The 23,956-nt window shown below is 35.4% G+C and overlaps 1 protein-coding gene across 2 annotated transcripts in view; it reads left to right on the top strand.

Moving 5' to 3' along the window:
- Window positions 1–13,188: 13,188 nt before the first annotated feature.
- LOC111584428 (nuclear receptor ROR-alpha A-like) overlaps window positions 13,189–23,956 on the top strand; it is a 153,376-nt gene continuing 142,608 nt past the window's right edge. Inside the window, exon 1 of one of the 2 annotated variants that reach the window (XM_055010311.1) lies at window positions 13,189–13,490. In XM_055010311.1, the coding sequence (XP_054866286.1) occupies window positions 13,343–13,490 (148 nt within the window). In that variant the 5' untranslated portion in view covers window positions 13,189–13,342. The remainder of the gene's footprint in view (window positions 13,491–23,956) is intronic. The other variant, XM_055010309.1, reaches the window with a different exon arrangement.

Raw genomic sequence — 23,956 nt, 5'->3', positions numbered from 1 at the left:
AATATTGTCATAAAATATTTGTGGAAAAATCTTTTTTGTGTTTCAAACGGTGTGGCTGCATTAGACAAACACAGACAAATACAAATGATATTTTTTTTTGTTGTTTACAAGAAAAGCTAAACTAAATTCTTGACAGTTTCGTTATGTCAGTTCGCAACTACTGAAGAACTGCATCTGCACCTCCTGGCTATTTGGCGGCAGCTGTTCTCTGTATCTTCAGGCGCGTTTCCTGCAATCGGTTCCTTGTTTTAGCCATTTTTGTCTCTGAAGAATTTTCAAATGTGTTGCCTTTATATAGACACGAAGAACGGCAACATTAAATGAATCAGAAATCCAGTCTTGACATTGTTAATGTGATAAATGACTATTCTAGCTGGAAACAAGCAGTTAATGATTCTGTATCACAATAGATGACGCTTGACTTGTGTCCTGCCACTCTTTCCAAAAAGCCAATCGCCTGCTGAGCTGCGAAACCAATAACGACCAATAACGTTGTTGCACTTATCCATGTGTGGTGTTTTGAAGCTGTATACATGCATTGTGTAGCCCTATAACCTGTGGGTAAAAATGTTTTTTCAAGCTTATTTTGGAGTAAAAATCACCAAAGTTTTGAAATATTTTTATCAGATTTTACTGGTGATTCTTACATGCAGGTTTTCTGTCCTGGTGACCACCGAAATTGCAATTATGGTTGATTATCAGTCACCCTTACTAACTTTGTCTGAACAAAAGAATTGCTAGTCAAATATAAAAAAAAAAATGACAACATGGACAAGCAATCTGCAGTTATGGTTCTCTCCATATTCATGTATTTTTTTAAAACAGGAACCAGGTCTGGTTAGGCAGAAATAACCCCAAAATTGGCAAGACTTTACTAGAAGGATATAAAGTGCACAAATGTTTGAGAAGTTTATGACAAATTTAACAAATAGCCATCAACAATATCTGTAAAAAGAGGCCAGAAACGTATAAATTTCATAATTTTTTCTACACTGTTCATCAACTTTTCTTTGCAATATAGCCTATAATGCATTAAATATAGCTAGCACAGCAATAAAAACCATTAGTTAAATGATCTACAAGTTAACAGAAACAGGAACCATCCAATTAGAGGTGCAGTATTAAATGTTATTATGTGACTGACGAACATGATTCCTATGATCAGACTGATTAAAGTTATTTATTGTGGCATTCAACCTCCATTTTTTGGACACTTTTCCAATCTTTTCCTCCAACTGTTGCTGCTCTCCGTCCGTCCAGGTTTGTGCACTTCATCACCTCTTAAATGATATTATCAGTGATAAAAAATTTGGGGTAGTCATACAAACATTACAATTTCTTGAAAACTATAAAAGATAACTTAAAAAATTTACGGAATGATATCAGAAACATGTTTTTTGAGGAATAGCTGGAAAATGAAATGATAAAAACTTTTCATTACCAAGATGCTACAAGAAAACGACCTCACCGGTTCACTTTTGAGCCACTTCTGCATCTAAGGGTTAAAATACCTCTGATAAAAGCTGGCCTAAAAGCTGCTCCATGGCTCTCCAGCTGACTACTTTTTAGGTGACAGCAACTGCATGAAATGGTTTGAATTGGCAGCAACTTAATCCAGCAATAATGTGGCTTTTTAACGGCGATCATGGAGGCTTCTATTAATGAGATAAAACTACTGATAGTGACTCCGTAGAAAATTCTGCATCCTGTGAATCACCTTATGTTGTTTGAATCCACTGTTAGAAAGCTGGGCTTTACCTTTAATCATGACATTTAACAAAGTGTTATTGGATATTGCTGAAAAAGTGAATCTAAAATGGGGTTGAGAAGCATGTGTTGTTGTTTTACTGCAGAACCACAACAGGACAATGCAGCTGCGATTCAGATAATAAGCTGCTCTGACCTTCCTGTAATGAAACCGAACCATCTGCATACAGTTCCCCTCTCATCTTCACATGAATCACTAATTAAGTGTCACAATCATTTCATCACACCCAGCTCTGATGAAACACAAACTACAAAGGCAAGTTTTAAAATTATAATGCCGTGCATTAGCGCTCGCTGAATATTTTCTTTCTTTTTAGCCAGATGCATTTTAATAAGACGCACTGCATAAATTTGCATTTTCTGCAAAACTCCTCTCACTCGGAGTGCTGGAATGTGGACGGCATGCGAGGAAGGTATGAAGGAACGAGGAAGACAGTCATAGTCGAGGCTTCAGTAATGATTTAGAAGAGGGAAAAATCTGCTCCGTCTTTAGTAACCGTGTCTGATGGAAAACAGTAAAAGTGTCAGTATGACCCATTAATTTCTACTCCTTTTATGGGAAGTAGCTGTTTGATTCAGTAAACATGTTAGCAGCTGATCCTGATTCAGTTTTAATGTTTTAATGGCATTTTGATTTTGTCAGTTTAGTCATCGAAAGCTTTTGCCTTTTTGGTTTTTACGTGTTAAAAAAAACTCATGTCTGAACTCTGACACAGTGATAGAGAATACGTGTTTGTTGGGTTTATTGTTTTGATCACAACAGTTTCTGTAGATGAAGACATAACTGACGCTGCTGGTGATAAGAAACTGGTGTTTGTGCTGATTATGAATCAGATCTTTTACCATTTGAAACCCATTATTTGATTTGAAAGAAAAGAAATCACCAAAATTACACCATTTATCAGAAAAAGAAACTGCAAAAACTGGAAAAATCATTGAATTTTCAGCTTTCCGATGGTCCCTGAACTAATCATCTGTGATGTGCTGTTTCATTGGGGAAATTACAAAAATCTTAACTTAGAACAGTGATGTTTTATCAAAATAACTATTTTACATGTCATTTTTTTCTTTAGATCTTCAAAAATACACAATTTCCAGCAGATCTTATAAAAAATGAAAAAAATTCTACGTTTGTTGGTACAACTGAAGCCACAACTGACGCATCTGAGCTTAATAGTCTCAAAAACTGTATGAATTTTCATTTGAGGAAGCAGCAGAGAGCAAACAAATTAGAAAGAACGAGAGAAAAATACAACATTTTAGCAATGAAACAAATGCAGCACGCTCACGGAGGGAATACAGAGGAGCGAGATGTGTGAAGATACATTCAGCACGGTGAAACATCTTTGTAGAATTGATATGCAGAGTAGTTTAAAACAAGGAGTTTGTAGAGGTTGTAAAGCAGTAAGTAGTAAAATATCTTTAGCATGTAGAGCTAACATTTTTTCTTCCAGTATTGGTGTTATGGATGATTATTCCAGGTTTCTTTGATTTGTCTATTTTAACACATCTAGCTGTGTAATACTGCTAAAAGACAATAATGTGTTCTCTCTCCTTCTAGTCTTGGCTGTTCTGTGTCCATAGAGGTGCAGGACTTTAAACCGCAGTGAAAAATTAGCCCAAGGAGCATAAACACCCAAAAACTGCATGGAGTTCTGATACCTGGCAGCAGAACCAGAGCATGAAAATGACACAACAATCAAAATCAGTCCAATTGGTGTTCTAAGAGAAGCTTGTAATCATGAAGAATATAGTCACTCTGTATAGTTTTCTTCTGAAAAACTTAAATATAAAAAGAAAGTACACTTTCTACATTTCCCTTATGATTAATATCAATCTCTTTAGCACCTTAATGAAAATGTGAATGTAGTTTGTAAGTAAATAATGGTCAGTTTTTAAGAAATGATGAGAAAAGCTTCTGGAAAGTAGCTGGAAAATGCTGAATCTGCAGTAAAGAGTTAGCTTCAGTTATCAACGTTAGTTTAAATATTACAGTGGTATACTGCAGCTTCCATACAACAAACCCTAAACCCCTTTTTAAAATGATAACAGATGAGTGATGCTTTTTGTCAGGAGGAGGAAGCTGAGGAATTCTAACTAGATCAGGATTACTGTTCATTTTTCCTACAATCATGAGTTTTCCATTCAGTAGATTGAAGCTGTTGAACCAAATGTTATTATAATCGCCAGTGACGATACAAAAACTAAATCAACTTTGTCTTTATTAGTGAAAAGGACACATTTTAACCTTTTTACCTTAAATATTTGACTGAAATGACTGATAAAGAACTCTGAAATAAGCTAGAAAATGTCATCAGTGTAACTTTTCAGTGGGAGGCTTCTTTAATTTTGCTGCAATAGAAAGTAATTTCAGCCCACAGCAATAATGCTGTATAATGACTCCCCTCTGTGCAGGGACAGCAAAGGAACTTTGCACATTAATTTTTAATTTGCACTGTCAGAGTTCTATCTCATCTTATTCCAAGTCTTTTTTTGTATTATGTTTTAGGACAGTCATTTTTATGCACCTGTGTGTATATGCTTTTAAAACATTGCCTTTCACACCTACCTCATGTCAGTTCAGTGTTTTGTGATCTGGAAACTGCTGCTGCAACACTGCTCATTAACTTTGCAAGTAAATAGTTAGCAAATTATCATGAAGACACTGTTTGACTCCACACCACTGTCTGCTCAGCTGTGTTTCTGCTCTGCTACATGCGCTGCAGCCAGAGGGTTTTACTAGATATTAGCCATTCTGCTGGACAAACTATTTAATGCCACCCTAAATTACCCCAAACACATTTTTCTGTGTTGTGTTCTGGAAAAAAAGTTTTCCTCTATTTTGTATATCTTGTCCAATATATGCAGATATCGTATACCTGTGGAGGTGACTGGCTGATAATATCAGCCAACTGGAGTACAGGGTGGGCCAAAAGCAGGCTTCCAGTTGTTTAATTATTAGTTTCACATTTTAGATCTAATTTATCCAAACCATAATTCCAAACAGTAGTCGCCATATCGCGGTTCACTTTTCGTGGTCTTACTGTATCACAGAGTTTTAAATTGTATATATCTAATTTTGTATCCCGGATTTTTTTGCTATATTGCGGGATTTTGCGGTATATAGTTTTTTAAATATATTTATTATTTTAATTATTTTTGTGGTAAAATGAGCATTTTCTAGCCTAAAGAATTTTAAACAATATAAACAAATTAAAACATAATAATTAAAACATATTTAAAGAATATTAAATTGAAATAAAATGCACAGCGTACAGTGCTGGCCTCTGATTGGCTCAGCGACCGTAGCATCAGTCTTCTCTTTCTCCTGTGTATCGCAGCATTCAGCATCTTGCCTTGTCTATTTCACATAGACATCTGATTGCTGCGCATAGTTTTGCTCTGCCGTGATGTGTTTTTGTGAATTTTTTGTAAAAAACTTAATTTATTTCAAGCTCTATGATGTCAATCAAATGTTCTACGCCCTCTAAGGCTTGTGGCACCGAACCCAAGCGCCAGGGGAAGATGCTTACCATCGCAGAAAAGGTGAAACTCCTTAAATTATGTATAAATAATAAAATAAATGTTAGGTCGCTACTTTGTGGATTTTCATCTATCGCAGAGGGTTCTGGAAGCTAAACTCCACGATAGACAAGGGACCACTGTATTCCATATCCCTTATTCATGTTTTGGAAAAGTTATTACTCCACCAAGGAATGCGACGGAGTTATGTGACGATCAGCGTACGTTTATCTGTCTGTCTGTCTGTCCGTCTGCAACATTACTCAAAAACGGACTAATGGATTTGGGTGAAATTTTCAGGGAAGGTCAGAAGCGATACAAGGACCAACTGATTAGATTTTGGCAGTGATGCAGCTAATAGTCTGGATCCACGGGTTTCTTAAAGATTTCTGTATCATTGAGAAATAGCAGCACGGCATCACTGTAACCATGACAACAAATGAACACGACATCAGCTGCCTGCTGATGATCACATGATTGTGATCCTACTGCAAGACCGCTGCGGACTTATCAAGACTTATTCATCAGAAATGATACAAGGAACTTAAATTGTGGCTGTGTTTCCGAGTCCCGTCAGTTCCTGCCACCCGCTACATATTTAGGTCACGTGATTCTGTATCCGCACATAATGTACACATGCATAACACACGTCTGTGCCCCGCACAAAGGCATTTTGTTTGCGGGTATATCTATATTAAATGGCCACATTCTATGATGTCGTGGTTTCTGCCACAATTTTTTTCCAGATTTCAGCCGTCGGAAATGATAGAACAGCTGAGCAGCCTTGGTGGAGTTCTGCACTCTCTGAGTGCTTTTCTTGTTAAGCTATTTCTTCCAGTTTTGGTTTTGATTTTTATGTTTTTACATTTTTTTTTAAACAGGGATTGTGAGTAATGGCAAATAAATTAAATCAAGAGCAAAGAAAGTGGATACTAAAGCAGTATTGGAAGTGTGAAAATGCCGAGCAGGTGTGCACATCATGGCAAGGATCCTTTAACTTCCCTACCTTCACGCCAGGCAATCTGTCGCAAAAGAAATAAATTTGAAAGCACAGGTTCAATGGTTGATGAGTATAAGCCCACTTTGGCCCACCCTGTATCATTCTGGCTCTAGTTCTTAATTTAAAATTCACTAATTGCACTAGATGTTCCACAATTTGGAAATAAATGATCTCCTGTGTAAAAATTAAGTGAATTTGTTATTTTTCACTTTGCTCTTTGCATATTTAAAAATAAAAAAAATCAAGAATCTCTGTCTGTTTTAATATCAGAAGTCATCATTTATCTGTCTTTGCAAAACAGCAGTGTGTTAAACTTATTTCCCATCTTTTACCAGTTTTACTTGTGTGTTTATGATGATCAGTTTAGGTTTTATGTTCATTCTCTCAGTAAACACGAATTTGCTGTTCAACACAGTGAAGCTGACGAGCCTAAATCAACAGTTATAGTGGAAGAACTATGAAGACGAAGCCCAATTTGTGAATATTAAGTTTGTTTTTGAGAGGTAAACATCCTGCACAGAACTCTGGACCTTAAACGTCTGTTAGATTATTGACAAAAATTAATTAGCAACCATTCTGACATCTGATTCACTGATTAACCCAACACAAATTCACTTGTAGCATATTTTCTAATGTGGTAAAGCGCTAATATTCTTCTTTAATATATTATGATAAAATTGAGATCTGTGGGTTTTGGTCTGTTGATCTGAAAACAAAAAGTATTTGAACTTCCATGTACACAGAATAATCAGTCATTTGTTAAAGAGAGCAGCTGACATTTCCCCTGTGATGGGATAATTCATCCTCACCCAAGTGTACGGATAATTTAGCAGTTTGATTGCACAACTGATTAATTAATCATAGAAAACTAATCTGCAACTGTTTGGTAACTGACTCATAATTTTAGACACTTTACAAGCAAAAACATCCAATATTTGCTGGTTCCAGTGTTGGTTCATGCGTTGATTTCCTGTTTTTCTTTGTGATGAATGTGTGCAAATTGAATATATTATGGTTTTGGGCTGAGTCGGATAAAACAAGCATATTGAAGACATCAAAAATGAATGTGCATTATTATTTTAGTGACACCTTCTGTTGTTGCGGCCTGTTGAAATATTCATTTTCTGTAGAACATGCCATCTTTGAGTCTGTTTACTTACTTACTGTTTACAGTCATGAATACTGCATTAAAAAAATACTGAGGGAACTTTGAAGAACTTTCTTTTTAAAATATTTTTGGACCTTCGTTGGATCAAATTATTAATCAGTTAATAGAGATTATTAAATGACGGATTCTTAAGTAATGGAAATTACTGTTAGATGCAACGAAACTTTACAACAAATGAGTTCAGTATAATTATAACAATGATGGTTTTTCAAGCTAGATTTTGGTACAAGGTCCTTGTAAAGGTCAACAGTTTGTGGTGGAAGTTTGTGATTAATCAGATGAAGCAGATGGAGCTTTGTTGCAGAGTTGTGTGTCGTTTCTTCAAACCCTCGGCCTGTGATTTGCATGAAGGGAGTTTATAGATGTCGAAGCAGCTGCTGACGTTTCTGTCGCTGAGCTCCACCTGCTGCTCGACACAAATCTCACCTGATCTGCTCTGAAATCACAACAGGGCGTCACCGTGACGACGAGTGGGAAACACCAGTCGCTGCCTTTATCACACCTGCACAGACTTCTTTTGTGAAAGGCTGAACCGGTTGTTTTACCGACATCACACCGCTTTGATTATTAGCACTCGCTAAAAATAGGCTTAATTGGTGCAGCTTAGTGGAGGTGGAGCTGTTTTCTTTTGTTATTCCTCCAGAGGCATGAATAGTTGCTTATGTTGGTGAGGATGAAGTTACTTGTAACCTTATTTAAATCTTTTTACAACTCGTGGCCTCTAATGACACATTTTTTAAAAAGTATTTACATAGCACCTAAAAAAATTAAAAACTGAAAAAAATTGTTCAAAAAAGAATTAAAACATCAGGAAAAATGAATGGAAAATAAAAAAGAAAACAAGCAGAAAAGCAGCCAGATATAGATTTAAAAAAAATCATAAAAGCAATCAGATTATAAAAACAGAAAGAAAAGAAAAAGAGATTATAAAACAGACATTTATCAAACATTTATATATATATATATATATATATGTATATATATATATATATATATATATATATATATATATATATATATACACATACACATACACATATACATATATATATATATTTATATATATATATATATATATATATATATATATATATGTATATATATATATATATATATATATATAAAAAAATAAAATCTGTAAAAGTATGTTTTAAAAACAGATCCAAAGTGCTTGTCAAAGGACTTGACATATTTACGCAACTAAAAATAGTTGAAAGGACAAATAGCCTCCTTGCAGCGCTTTCAGTGTTATAGTATTATAAATATGACATCGTGGCATGTAAATCCATGGAGGAAGTAAAGTTTAAAGCTGTGTTTTTGCGACTCATCATTACACTGCAGTTTAAAGGTGGAAATAATCTATTTCTCTCATGAGAAATGCCTTCTACCATATTAAAAAATACCATGTGGACATATTAAAAAAAGTAGAAAAAAAAAGGATTTTCATCTGAGGGCCTTTGAAGGCTTCAAACCAAATAATATAACATTAAGCTCAGCACTGTATGTCACTGGTAATCAGTGCAAATGAGCCAGACCTGGTGCGTTGTGCTGTGTTTTCCCTGTACTAGTTTAAAGTCTCGCAGCTGCTTCCTGAGTGCAGACATCTGTGTTGTGTTGTGTTGACGTTTCTCTGCCCACCACCAGTTCGCAGACAGTTTAATGCCTTGCTGTCATCAGTTTAAGTCATTTAGTTTGTTAATGACAGCTGATACGTCGCTGTTTGTCACTTTATGTGGCACTGGCTAAAAGCAGGACTGGCTACATGAATACTCCTAACAGTGAGCTTTGCTAACGAGTGTCTCAGGAGTCACTCATGGCCAACGAATTTGTTACATTTGCACGCTTTAAATCTCATTTGCGCCCACGAGCAAAAAGCTTTTAGCGGTTATGTAACTGCACAGACTGACGCTGCCACTGTAATAAGACTAGTCCTGCAAGTTAGAGACCCTTTGTTGCACTTAAGACTCACCTTTATTGTCGTTGCACAACATAACGCAATCTTCCCATATCCCGGCTTATTAGATCAGGCAGGGTTAAGGTCCCAGGCAGAAGACCATAACCTTAACCACTCAATTGCCACTTATAATACTAATGTAATACAAACAACAGTGTTGTCCATTAGGGCTGCACGGTGGCTCAGTGGTTGGCACCATCGCCTTGCCTTGCAGGTTCGCATCCTGGCCTTCCTGGGATCTTTCTGCATGGAGTTTGCATGTTCTCTCTGTGCATGTGTGGGTTTTCACCGGGTTGTCTAGCTTCCTCCCAAAGTCCAAAAGCATGCTGAGGTTAATTGGTGATTCTAAATTGTCTGTAGGTGTGAATGTGAGTGTGATTGTCTGTGTATGTAGCCCTGTGATAGTCAGCTGGGATAGAGTCCAGCCCCTCCGCGACCCTAATGATGATTAAGCGGTGTATAGATAATGGATGGATGGATGGATGGATGGACAAACAAACAAAAAACAGTGTTGACTATTAGTTTGAAATGGAAAACAAACAGCGCTCGCATGGTTGACCCATCCATCCACCTCAACCTTCTCCATAGCTCAATAATTTGGCTTCTTCCTGATTTAGAAGACACTGTAAACATATGTATTAGTCAGATATCACTCGGGGCATTTGCTAAGGTGACCTCTAGAGGGCACTTACCAATAAAACATAAAATTAGTTGTAAAAAGCTGCTGTCCTAACAATCTACAAGGTCGATTTTTACGTGAGAACGGTCGTAAAAACTCCAACAAATCTGCCTCAAACTGCTTCAAACACCGACTTCATCCTGATGTGTTGAGCTCAGACTTGTGAAAACCCCTGATCAATGCTTAAAATTCAGAGTATCGCTTCTCTAATCTGAGCGCAGTTTTAAAAAAAAAAAAAAAAAAAGCAGTTGGTCGACTTCTTTACACTGCAGTGAGATGGAAATGAGTAAAACGTGTGGTCGTTCCTGAGGCCTTTTCACTGCAGGCTACAGAAGACTGCCAGCTGCTTCAGCCCTCTAAATAATCATAATATTCAGCTCTTTTATTTCATCGGAACTAATTAAAGTGATGAAATCTGGAGCAATATCCCTCCTTTTAAACCGTTCCAGGCATTGTGAGGCATTTTGGCTAAAAGGAAATCCGCAAATGCAGAAGCTGGTGATGATGAAAAGGTAGAAATGAGGCGGTAAGACAGCAGGACTACAGGGAGAGTCCAGAATCAGATGAAAACTACGACTAGTGTTGGACAGCAGGCAGTAATTACAGTTTTAATGTCTTATACTGTACAATATTCCTACATGTGTCAAGTTAATTTATCAAAGAGAATCTGTTTAGTGGAAATGTTGTATTAGGCTGAGCTAGATCTTGTCCATCTTTTATTGCATAGGAAGCAGGGAGCAACTCCACAAAGAAACCTTATAATACACTGTAAAAAATGCCAAAAAATCAGAACGCAGAGGTGCCATAAAAATACATTAAGAAACAGTGGAATATTGTAACTTTCAAAAACTGTATACACTGTGAAAATAACAGCAAATATCTGTAAAATAAAGATATTTTCAGCTGATTTATCTACAGTTAAACTGTTAAATTTTATGGTCGGTCATTGTAAAAGAACAAATAGCTATTTATAAAAAATACATATTTGTGACGTGGACAGATGTATTGTTTTTGCCTGGTGTTTTTTATGGTTAACATGTAAATTTATATATATATATATATATATATAAATATATATATATATATATATATATATATATATATATATATATATATGTATAAATACAATTTTACTATCACAACAGGGGTAATCTTTCAGTAACTGTTTAAAAATTATTTGCCATTGTTTAGTCCCTAATATTGCTTTTATTTCAATTAACAGTAAATATCTGCAAAATAACAATATTTTTGGCTAATTTAAATACAGTAAAAATAATGTAATTTTATGGTTATTACTATTTGTAAAACATACAGCTTTTTGATGTGGACATTTTGTACAATTTTTTTTAATTTTTAAAATCAAAATGTTAACTTTTATAATGAAAGACAGGAGCTACAACTGGTCATAAGGTAGCTACCTTAGCTAGGTTTGATTTTGAAAATGTTTCAATTCATCAAAATAGTTGTAAATGTGTAAATAAGCAATTCAAGACATGAATCATAAATCAGCGACTCATAAGACATGAACACAAGGACTAAAGAGACAAATCTCTCAAAATACATAAAAATATAGGATACAACACAATAAAAGATAAAATCAGGGGGTCAAGCTCTACTCAGATGGATGTTGAGGAGAAGAGACAAGTCTTTAGCAGTGACTTTCTAAATTCTCACAATTTGGTCACCCAGATTAAAGTGTATAAGTAACCTGTATAATATATCACTATTACTCCAGCTGGTAGCTAAAACTGACAACTGTGGTTTAGCTCAGTGGTTCTACAACATTTTTGCCACAAGACACACCTTTAAAAATGATTATAGCAGTAAATTGTCATTAATTGGACTAATTCCAAATCACACAGTTTGAGAACCACAGCTATTCTTGTAGCGTGTCGCTGAAACTGCTGTAGCTCAGTATTTCGCAGACATACTTGTAATGAGGTACAACTTTATCTTTGCATATAATTACAGCTGTAAATCGGACGCACAGTTGCAGAACCACAGCTCACCACTCACTGTCATAATAATGTGTAAGCATTAAAAGAAAGTAGGATATATCATGCTTTATATTCATTTTACTCTGGAATAGCGAAAAAATGGAACAATTATAAGGTTTTAAATGGAAAGATTTCACTTTATTCTGCACATTATTTATTTGATAGAGGTATACAATGTTTACGTAATCTTTAGTCTTTTTTTATAATTGTATTTTGATATAATAATATGTTTAGAATATTTATTTTTTATTTATTAAGTTTTTGATAACTGCATTTTTGATATTTTTATAGTGCAACGATGTGGGCGAGACTCAAACCTTGTGGTAATATTGTACAAGAGTATGACAATAAAGATTTATCTGTCTTATTTAAGGCCTGAAATTGTGTCAAGATCCCAAAAGCACAGCAGAAGGAGTATTTTTTACTTTATTTTGACCATTTAAGTTGGATTTTAAATGCAGAGCTTACTGCAGTGGTGCTTTTATGTGATAGATAGACATATAGACACTGGAGGTTATCCATTAAACCATAGCGAAGGTTCGCACAAAGGACAGGAGGACACTTACTGAAAGAAGTGTGAAATAGCTGTGTTGGTCCACATTATTTAGCAAAAAAAAAAAGACTGAAATTGTAAGATGCATGCATTTAAGAAACAGCATAAAATGGTTAATATTTATTTTAAAAAAAGGCAAATTTGTGTTATTTACAATTAAAATACAGTATTATAAGAGCACGGATGTACATGTGTGATGAAATGTGTGCTTCTTCATACACTGCTCTACAGATTTAATGACAACAGCCATAAACTTTCATGATAGTGTGCAGACATCCCAGCTTCCTTTGCAGCTCCAGGTGTCCTTCAGCAGAAACTCTCTACAGGGTGCAGGAGTTTGCAGAAACACCTGGATTCACTTTCTGCACTTTGTTTGAATTGTTTGAGTACACGTGACTTTTTTTCTGTTTTCAGACTCAACTTCAGGACTTCGTGCAGCCGTGAAGTGTGGATCCAGTCCGGGTCTCAGCCTCCAGGGAGGGCTGCCGAGCTCTCCACAGCGCCGCCCTCCCTCTCCCTCCGCCGGGCTTCCTCTCATCCACACGCCGCTCACAGCAGCGACCTGCAGCCGCGCTTCTCCCGCTGTCCAACCGCTCCTCTCCTCCTCACCTACTCTGCCCTTTGAAGACACCTACTCGCCGCTGAGAAGGGATATTGTGCTCGTTTTTTCTGGGGGAGTTTTTTTGTTTCTCCGGTTCATGGATGGAGTCGTCCCCGCAGGATTCGGTGAGCGAGCCGGGCAGGAGCGTCTCTGAGCCCGCTACACCAGCCGCGGAGACGCCGGCGAGCCAGCAGCTGGAGACTCCGCACCCGGCACCGGTCAGGACTCACGGCGGCTCCAGCTCCAAAGGTAGGACCGTGGATCTTTAAAGTGATCATTATTTTAACGGTGTGAGTCACAGCCGGAGAGTGTTTGCGCTGCCAGGCTGCAGCAGCAACTTCAAACGGTTTTGTGGAGCAGTTTGATGTGCGTCAGAGCGCAAACAGCCACTGATTTTTATGCACGTTAACACCGCTTGAACGCATCAGTTTGACGAGGCTCCGGTGTTTGTGAAGCCACGAAAGGTGGCTCAAAGTCGGCTGCAGACAGAGCTGACAGCCGCTGAGTGAACGAAACCTGAACGAAATAATTCATTGAAAAGATGAAACTAAACGAATCTGACGCTTTTGTCTTCATAGTGGTGCCTTTGTCTGGTTTCTTCTGGTAGCTTTATTTCCAGTGATGGAAAATCTTCACTGTAATGCAGCAGCATACAGAACAGTTGTATTTTAAACAACAGTGTTCTTCCAACTTTGTGTCAACAGTTTGTCTCTTGTTTCAACACGAGAAAGAAATGGTTTTCCCAGTTTCCTGTGAAAGAACTTGACTGAACTGGAACCAGAAATTATTGGTGGATGATAATAATAATAATGTATTGATTTGTGGATCAGCAGAAAATTAACTGGGGATTATTTTGATAATCGGCTTATTGGAAAATTGCTGGAAATTTCCCGGCTCCAGCTGTGTCGCATTTGGCTCTAGGAAATGTTCAGAAGCTTTTATCACTTCTTCATGGCATTTTATCTACAAAAAAGATTAATCAGGGAAGATAACAGTAGAGACAGGTCTAACATAAGACTGAAATGAGAACAGAGGAGGCTGAACAGGCCTTCAGGGCTCAGGACGAGGGGAATCAGGTGTCATGGGGCACTTTGACAGACACAAAAACCACAAAGAGAAGCAAAATGACAACCAAGACACATAAAATGAGCACAAGAAAGGAAAATGATCAGAAAGAGAAGTAAAATGACCAAAATGAGTTTTTAAATGGCCTTAAAGCCTAAAATGACCTAAATTGTATGGAAAATGACTAGAAATATGTTAAGAGATGCAAAGTAATAAGAACACAATGTAAAATAGTCAACATGAGACTTAAAACACCACAAATAGACTTGGAATAACCACAAGAAGACATAAAATGGCTACAAAGAGAGGAATGTGACCACAAAGAGACACAATATAACCACAAAAAGAGGCAAAATGACTGCAAAAAGACCAGAAAAATATACAAAACCAATACAAAGAGATACAAAATGACCACACAATAGAACAACACAACCAAAACGACATGCAAAACAACCAGAAAGATGCTTAAAATGACCAGAAAGAGATTCAAGTTGACCAGAAGGAGACTGACAATGACAACAAAGAGACACAATATAACAAAAGAGGCAAAATGACTGCAGGAAGACCAGAAAAAGACACAAAACCACTAAATGAAACAACACAACCACGAAGAGACTTCATCTGATCACAAAGAGACTGAAAAATGACAGCAAAGAAAGACAAGATGATGACAAAAGGGTGCAATATAACCTCAAGTACACCAGAAGAAGACAGAAAAAGACACAGAACAACTAGAAAAGACTCAAATGGACCACAATGTGACTTGCCAGCAGCCACAAACTGACTCAAAATGACCACAAGGTGACTTAAAATGACCACAGAGCTACAAAACAACCACAAAAAGAGGCTGAGTGACCACAAAGAGTTCCATAGCGAGCACAAAGAAACCTTCATTTAACACAGAAGGACTAAAAGCGAACACAAGAGACTCGAAGCATGAACAGAGGGACATAAAATGACCATAAAGAGCCTCAAAATGACTACAGAACCACAAACCACCACAAATAGACATTTGTCGACCACAAAGAGATACTAAATGACCACAAAAGGACTCGAAGTCTCACAAAGAGACTCAAAAAGACCATAAAGAGACTCAAAAAGACCATAAAGAGACTCAAAATGACTACAGAACCACACAGCAACCACAAAGAGACACTTGGCGACCACAAAGAGATACTAAATGACCACAAAAGGACTTGAAATCTCTCAAAGAGACTCAAAATGATCACAAAGAGACTCAAAATGATCACAGAGACTCAAAGAGACTCAAAAAGACCATAAAGAGACTCAAGATGACTACAGAAACACAAAACAACCACAAAGAGACACTTGACGACCACAAAGAAATACTAAATGACCACAAAAGGACTCAAAGCTTCACAAAGAGACTCAAAATGACAACAAAGAGACACAAAATGACCACAAAGAGCCTCAAAACAACCACAAAGAGACACTTGGCGACCACAAAGAGATACTAAATGACCACAGAAGGACTCGAAGCATCACAAGTGACTCAAAATGACCGCAAGCAGTCTCAAAGCAACAACAAACAGATTTAAAATGACCATACAATTGGTCAAAATGGCCACAAAGAGACACAAAATGATGCAACACATCTGCAATATACACAGCTGGAGGCAAAACATGAGTCCCCTTTCAACCTGTGGTCTTGCTTCTCTGAAGGAGGGATGAGGATCTGTTGTTTCATAATCCATCCAGGAGCTCATTGATGAACATGTCATTTGTCCATATAGTTTTTGTCGTGTAGTTGGAGTATATTATTGGTTGAGTGCATTAGTTAAGGCTTTTTGTGGAGTTTTACTTTGTCTCCACTGATGTGTAATTGGCAGAAAAATATCAGCAACTAGCAGCTGTTTTGACAACCAGTGAAGAGTTTCAGTTATTTATCAAGTGTGAAATGTGTAACAAGGTCTGGTTCCAGTTGTTTTTCTTTGCCATATATGACAGTAACTTGAGATTTGAAGACGTCACCTGGCCCTCCGGGAGTTTGAAGTGGGAGTTTTCTCATTGTTTCTTCACACTTAGTAGAGCAACACAGTTAATCATAGTATAATTGGCTGTGCAGCAACATTCTGCTGCTATTTATATTGATTAAACGATAAGCGCTGATGCTATTTGATTGGAAACAGCCCGATAAATGCAGAACCACACTCTTGCACACATAATTAATAGCAGCGAGTGAAGTCATACATCCCCTGTGTGCAGCTCTCAGGCCTGACGGCAGATTTTCCTGCTGCTCATTATTGGTATGCAGACTGGAGAGAGAGAGAGGGAGCGAGGCGGTCAGATCGAGCTTCATTGAGTTTCTCAGAGCAGAGCCGGTTACGTAACAGCTGTTCAAGTAGAAAGGAAAAAAAATCACAGCGAGCGTTCGGGCTGTGTGGAAATGGAGACGAGCAGATAGTGTGACTGTTTCTGAGACGTTCAGTCAAAGCAGAGGAGCCGGGACCAAAGTAAATAATGAAAGATGAATTAAACCGAACTTCCAGGCGGAGATCAGTGGGTCAGATGATGCGTTCGAGTGCGACTTGTAGACCTGAAGAGCTGTGGAACGGATGAATTCTCCTCCAGGTTATCTTATCAAAGGTCACAGAAAGAAATAGCTGCATGCTGATGAATACAAGGAAGTTTAGAGACACAAAATGACCAGAAAGAAACTCAAAATGACCACAAAGAGATCTAGAACAATCACAAAGCAACTTAAAATGACTCAAAATTTTTATTTATTAGTTTATTTAATAGGGACAGTGCATATTAATGAACACATGCAACAATAGCAGTGTAAATATGCCAGATTATAGCAGAAATGCTAATTTCCATCTGTAGTCCCCAAATGGCTATAGAGTGACTCAAAGGGACTACCAAGTACCCAAACCGACAGAAAATTACAACAGAAATGCACAAAACAACCACAAAAGACACAAAAATGACTACATTGCAACTCCAAATGACTGCAAAAAGCATGCAATGATCACAATGATAGACAAGAGAGACAAAGAGACACAAAGCAACTACAAAAACATGCAAGATAACCACGAAGATGGACAAACTGACCAGAAAGCAACAATAAATGAACATATCTTGAATGCAAATGACTACAAAGTGACTTAAAATGACTAAAGAGAGACACAAAATTACTACAAAGACAGACAGAATGATTGCGAAGAGGCACAAAAGAACCACAAAGCAACTTAAAACGACTACAACGTGATTTAAAATGAGTGCTTGGAGACACAAAATGACCTTTAAACAACTTTAGACGACTAAAAATGACAGCAAAGAGACACAAAATGACTACAGCGAGAGGCACTAAGTGACCACATAACAACTCCAAATGACTACAAATACATGCAAGACAACCACAAAGATGGAAAAACTGTCAACAAAGAGATGCAAAATGACTGTAAAAAGACACAAAACAACCACAAGTAGACACAAAATGACCAATACCAGACTTCAAAAGAATCCAAAGAGACACAAAACAACCACAAAGCAACTTAAAACGACTATAAAGTGATTTAAAATGAGTACAGAGAGACACACAACTACCACAAGTAACACAAAACGACCATAAAGCAACTGTGGATTACCACAAAATGACCAATGCCAGACTCCAAGAGGCTACAAAGTGACACAAAACAACCATCGAAAGACCCATAATGACCACAAATGGACTCAAAAGTAAATAATGAGTAAAGAGTAACCCAAAGTTCCAGCTAGAGATGCGTTCGAGTGCGACATTTAAAGAGCTGTGGATGGTGTGAAATCACCTTGAGGTTATCTTTGCAAAGGTCACAGAAAGAAGTGGTTGTTAGGGTCAAAATGAGACATTTAAAGGAAGCCGTGGAGCCAGAACAGAGATTTAATTTAGGTACTGAGAATAAAATCAAACAAGAGGCTGATTTCCGTGTGATTTGCATTCTGCTGCAGGGAGAACGTGTCTCTTCCTGGGACGGCGTTCGCCTGAAGCCTGGATGTATGAAAACATACAAGCTGTTAAATGGATCTGATAACGTTTTATTACATCACGGTCAGATGTAACGGGATGTAAGTGGGATTTTTTAAGAATAGAACTGGACTGGGTAAAACTGTGTGTTCTAAATATTACTTTAGGTGATGTGAACATAATTTACTGTCATCAGTCATAAACTGTGTAGATAAACCTGAATTTAAGCATAACAGTTACCCAAATATTGTCCAAGCTGGTAATGAAGGCCCATTAAAACATTGGTGTTTCGCTACCTTAGTAAAATATTAATAAAATGTAAGAAAAATATTAAAAACAACATAAAAAGAAATATAGAAAGAAATAGTTGAAAATATCTATTTTGAAAAAATATTAATAAGACACCTGAAAATATAAATAAAATATTGCACAATATGAAAAATGTTTTTAAAAAAATGCCATAAAGAAATATATGGAAATATCTTTAAAAATTTTTTAATAAAACATCAGAAAGATATGAAGAATATTTTCAAAAATATGATTTACAAACTTCTGAAAAATGTTAATCAAATGTCTACAGATATCAAATAAAATATGAAAAAACATTTCTATAATCTGTAAAATATATTACTTAAAACATCTAACAGCAAGTCTAAATAATATCCAAAATATGTTAGTAAAATGACAGAAAATGTCAAATACAATATTCAATACAATATTTTTTTTTTTTAGAAAATATCTAAAAAATGCCAAAAGGAAATGTATGGAAATGTAAATAATGAAAATAGCAATAACATCAGAAAAATATTAATAAAATGTTCAAAATAATTTCAATTCAAATGAATTGAAAAATGTTAATAAAGCATCTGCAAATATGAAATAAAACATGAAAAACATTTATAAAATGTTTAAAATACATGGCTTAAAACATCTGACAAAAAGCTCTGAGAAAATTATTAAAAATAGCTAAAATATGTTAATAAAATGTCCAAAAAATATTAAATTCAACATTTTTTTAAATATCCCAAAATCTGAATAAAATGTAAAAAATGTTAATTAGAATTTCAGAAAAATGTTTTTAAAAAATGCATGAAGGAAATATGTATGGAAATATCCTTTTTTTAAAATGTTAATTAAACTTTAGAAAAATATGAATAAAAATGTTCAAAAATATAAATTAAAAACATTTTTAAAATGTAACCAAAACATCTACAGATATAAAATAAAACATATGAAAAAGCACTTGTTAAATCTGTAAAATATATTACTTAAACACAAAAATGTTAAAAAAAATTGATTACAAGTGTTTTATATTTGTTAATAAAATGTCAGAAAAACATTAACTGAAATTTCTTTTAAAAAGTTTAAACAACATCGAACAAGATTGCTTGAAATATTAGAAAACTGTTAATACAATATTGGAAATGTATGAGTACAATATCTAAATTATATTAATTAAAATATATAAAAATGTAGCTGCAAATAATAAGTAAAACATGTGAATAACATTTAGAAAATGTCTAAAAAATATTACTTAAAATATCCGAGAAATATTAATACAATATTGGAAATAAATCACTTAATACATGGTAGAAATATTAATAAAATGTCTGAAAATGATTAAAAAAAATCTGAAATATATTAATAAATACCTTTTAAAAATTATTGAAATATTTGGAAAAATATCAATAGAATGTAGAATAAAAATAAATAAAATATGAAATATGAATAAAATAGCCCAAACATATCTCAGTGTGTCCTCAAGATTGCAGCTGGTTCAGACACTAAACGCTGGTCAGCAGCTGTGAACCAGTTTACAGTAAAGACAATAAAACCTGATATTTTCCTGCCACAGTTAGGAGGAGAGGATCTGTAAACATCACTCAGCTTCTTTCATGCTTGTAACTCTCCCAGACAGACGGCATTGTTTTCAGAACAGACTAATTTATCAGAGTTAACATGAAGGCTTCACTTCATGATACTAACTGGTTGTGAACTTCGATCGATTCTGTTCTGCAGGAAAAAGCAAACAAATCAACGTTCACGCCTCCAGCACGTTTAGATTCGTTATTGATGTGTTTGTGAGACAAACAGAAAGAAAGCAGGAAGCAGCTGTACAGTGAAATAAGATTTATCCATTTTTAATATGAAATAAAATAGAAAATGTGTTTGCGGTGATAGATGCTGATATTGTGGCAGGCTGCAGCAAATACAGCCGATGCTGTCTGACTGTTTCAAATAGTGTTAGTACCTACAGAGTCACATTAGCAGAGCAGTTAACTATAACGCTGACAAACAAACTCCAGCCGCCTCTGATGAAGAAACCTGACGTTTTCAGTTTCATTTGTAAACCTGGTTTTGGATCACAGTGTCTCTTCTTGCTGACATTAATTTAAACCAGAAAATCTCATCTTCCCCCGATTAAATAGTTAAATAGTTATTGTGGCTTCACTCCATCAAAAGAGACAATTTTTCAATTTCCCAGGGTCTGAAAAGCTGATAAATTCTCCTTTTACTCGTAGTCTTGTGCCGCTCTGTGTAATAATTGTGCGTGATCAGAGCAGCGATTTTCAGTCGGACTCGCTCGGTTCAGCAGCCTCTGACTCACCACCGCTGCTCTGCATCAAAGCCCAGTTTCCCCTCTGATCGTCAGCGTGATCTCAACACTTACAGCTTAGATTGTAAAAGCAGTAAAAGAGTTTCAGCTGCACAGATTTGAAGTTGCTGTAACTTTAAACATGTTAAAACTTTAAGAAATTAAATTGCCTCACTCCAACTTTAGTCAGTTTGCTGCTGTGAAAGTTTTGCACTTTTCTACATAGAAGAAAAACAACAAAATGAGGACCTTAAACGTGTCGCTGGCTGCAGGAACATGTGACCTCTGACCTCAGACCTGCTGCTGAAGAGGTTTACTGTCGCTGAACAGACGAACTTCCCGTAGCTCATTAAACTAACATGAGGTGTGACGGTTAGTTTGTGCAGCTACACTTAAACTCTCAGAATGTTTTACTCTGACTGACTGAACATCTGACGTCTTTCCTCTGGAATATTTTAACCTTTAGTGGGGTGAAAGTGGGTCAGACGTGACCCGGTGAGGTCGTTTTCTTGCAGTATCTTTGTAATGACAACTTTTTATCATTTCATTTTCCAGCTATTCCTCAAAAAGCATGCTTCTGATATCATTCCATTTAAATTTTTAAGTTGCCTTTAATACTTTTAAAGAAATTGTGATATTTGTATTACAATCCCAAGCTCTTTATCACTGATAACATCATACAAGAGGTGATGCACAAACTTGGAGGGACAGAGAGCAGCAACAGCTGGAGAAAAAATGGAGGTTGACATTCTTCTATTGCTGTTCTACGTAATATTCTTCTTTTTTAATTATCAAAATATAAAAAATCTGTTAGAAAGTGAAAAATAAACATATATTAAGTATGAAATCTCTCTTGAACATAATACGAACAATAATACAAATGATTATTCTTAACCAAAATGACATAACACATTGATTGTACTTATGGAAGAGTGTAGGGTCCAATCACTCGTGCATCTAAGGATTAAAGATGAAGTTTTACTGCTCGTTTATTTACTGTGTCAGAGACTCGGCAGCGACGGTTCAATTAGCGGGAAAGAATGTATTTGTAGTCATCAGTGTTTGTCTGAAGGAACCTAATGGTCTCTTTAAGCTATTTTGGGTAGTTTCTGTAAACAGTTTTATTCATGCTAAACATCTGACTTAATTATTCACCTTTATTGTATTTATTTAGATCTTCCTGTTTATTTTATGTTTTATTTAGAATCATGTGGCAACCTAACCGTCCCAAAAATTAAGAAGCATTCAGACTGACACTCAGCATGAAAACCTTTTAATCAGCTTGTATCTAATAATTAAACCCAGAGTGTAAAATCGTTGTACAACCTGAACATTCCTTAGCATCTGTTTTGGACTTTTATTTTCTATTTTATCTATTTGTGCTGAATTTTGTGGATTAAAAGCTATTTATCTGCAGATGTGAAACATTTAATAAAATGCCAGAAAATTCTCAATTTCAATATTAGGAAAATTATTATTATGCCTTAAAAATATTAAATACAAGTATCTGAAAATTTATAAAATGTCTAAAAAAATTATTAAATGATCTGATAAATTGAAATTAAAAGAAAAATATTGATACGGTGTTGGAAAAACATTAGCGCGAACAAAAAATATAAAAAATATAATTTAGGAAAAAAAATTATTATTTAAAATATATTAAATATGTCTTATGTTCAAATAATGTCTTTAAAAAGCCAAAATATGACTGAAAACTACTTATAGAATGTAAAACCAAATTCAATAAAATGTCTGACAATTTTTTGTAAAATATCCCAAAAACAATTAGTTAAATAAATAAAAATCTTAATGAAAAATAATAAATAAAATGTTTAAAAAAAAAAAATGAGAAAGGATGAGATAATCCCTTATTGCTCCCCACGCCAGGGGAAATAAAGCAATAAACATATTTATAATAGTACTACTACTACAACAACTACTACTGCTACTACTACTACTACTACTACTAATAATAATAATATCTACAATGATAAAAAAAATTAAATGAGTAAATGCAGTATCAACACACTGTAGACAACAGCAATATAAAATGGCTTGTAAAATAAATGTAAAAATAAATAATAAATATTTTTGTGATCATAAAAATATTTGAAAAATGGCTGTAAAAATCTTAATATCACTCAGGAAATCTAAATCCTCTGAGCTGTAAAATTTGTCAACTTGGATCACCTCAGCTCAAGAAAAGTATTTGTTTAAATTTCTAAAAAATGAATTTTAAAAAAGTGTGAAGAGTTTAATGACTAAACAAACACTTCCATCTGACTTGTAGCACTCTTTAGTAATGCTTTTTCTGACTGCCCTTGAAGGCAGCAGTGTGTGTTATGTAAGAGGTGACAGCAGAGACGGGCAGCGATCCAGAGTGACGGCTTTAAAAACAGACCTGAGAACAGCTTTAAGGCTGCAAACTAACCTGCTGACCCACATTCCTGCAGAGCAGCACCACCCTGCACTGTTTTAATGACAGGTGTCTGGTTCATTGACACAGAGGTGATTATTAACAATAATCCTGGAAATTAAAATCCTAAAATAACGCAGGCTAACGATTTCAGAGAGCACGGTAGGTGACACACATCTGGATTTCATTATTTTCAGAGAAATTTGGTTACTCATCTCCTTGTATTGTTCCTTTAAAAAACGTCTCATATCTCCAAAAATGTGCTCACTTTTAAAAAAATATCCTAAAAAAAGCAAAATTAAATCAGAAAATGTGCAAAAACGTCCTCTTTTTAGATGGTTATCTAGAGACGCTGTCACTATGCAAAATTCAGTTTCGGACATTTAGTTAATTTATTCTGATATTTTACTTATTTTTAGACATTTTATTAAATTTTTTTCTGATATTTTGATGGTTATTTCATATTTCATCTAACATTCTACCTTTTTTAAAATCAGACATTTTATTTCATATTTTGCAATTTTTCTGACATTTTTATCATTTATTTTGGAGATGATAAACTTCTTATATAGCATGATGTGATTGATTCAGGGATTTCTCTCCACACTGAATAAGAGACTTGGTTTTTCATATCCTTGAATACATGATCTGTAAAGTACGCAGGATTATGA

This window comes from Amphiprion ocellaris, chromosome 1, assembly GCF_022539595.1.
Source record: "Amphiprion ocellaris isolate individual 3 ecotype Okinawa chromosome 1, ASM2253959v1, whole genome shotgun sequence".
Lineage (NCBI taxonomy): Eukaryota > Metazoa > Chordata > Actinopteri > Pomacentridae > Amphiprion > Amphiprion ocellaris.
This window is presented reverse-complemented; position numbering and strand designations above follow the sequence as displayed.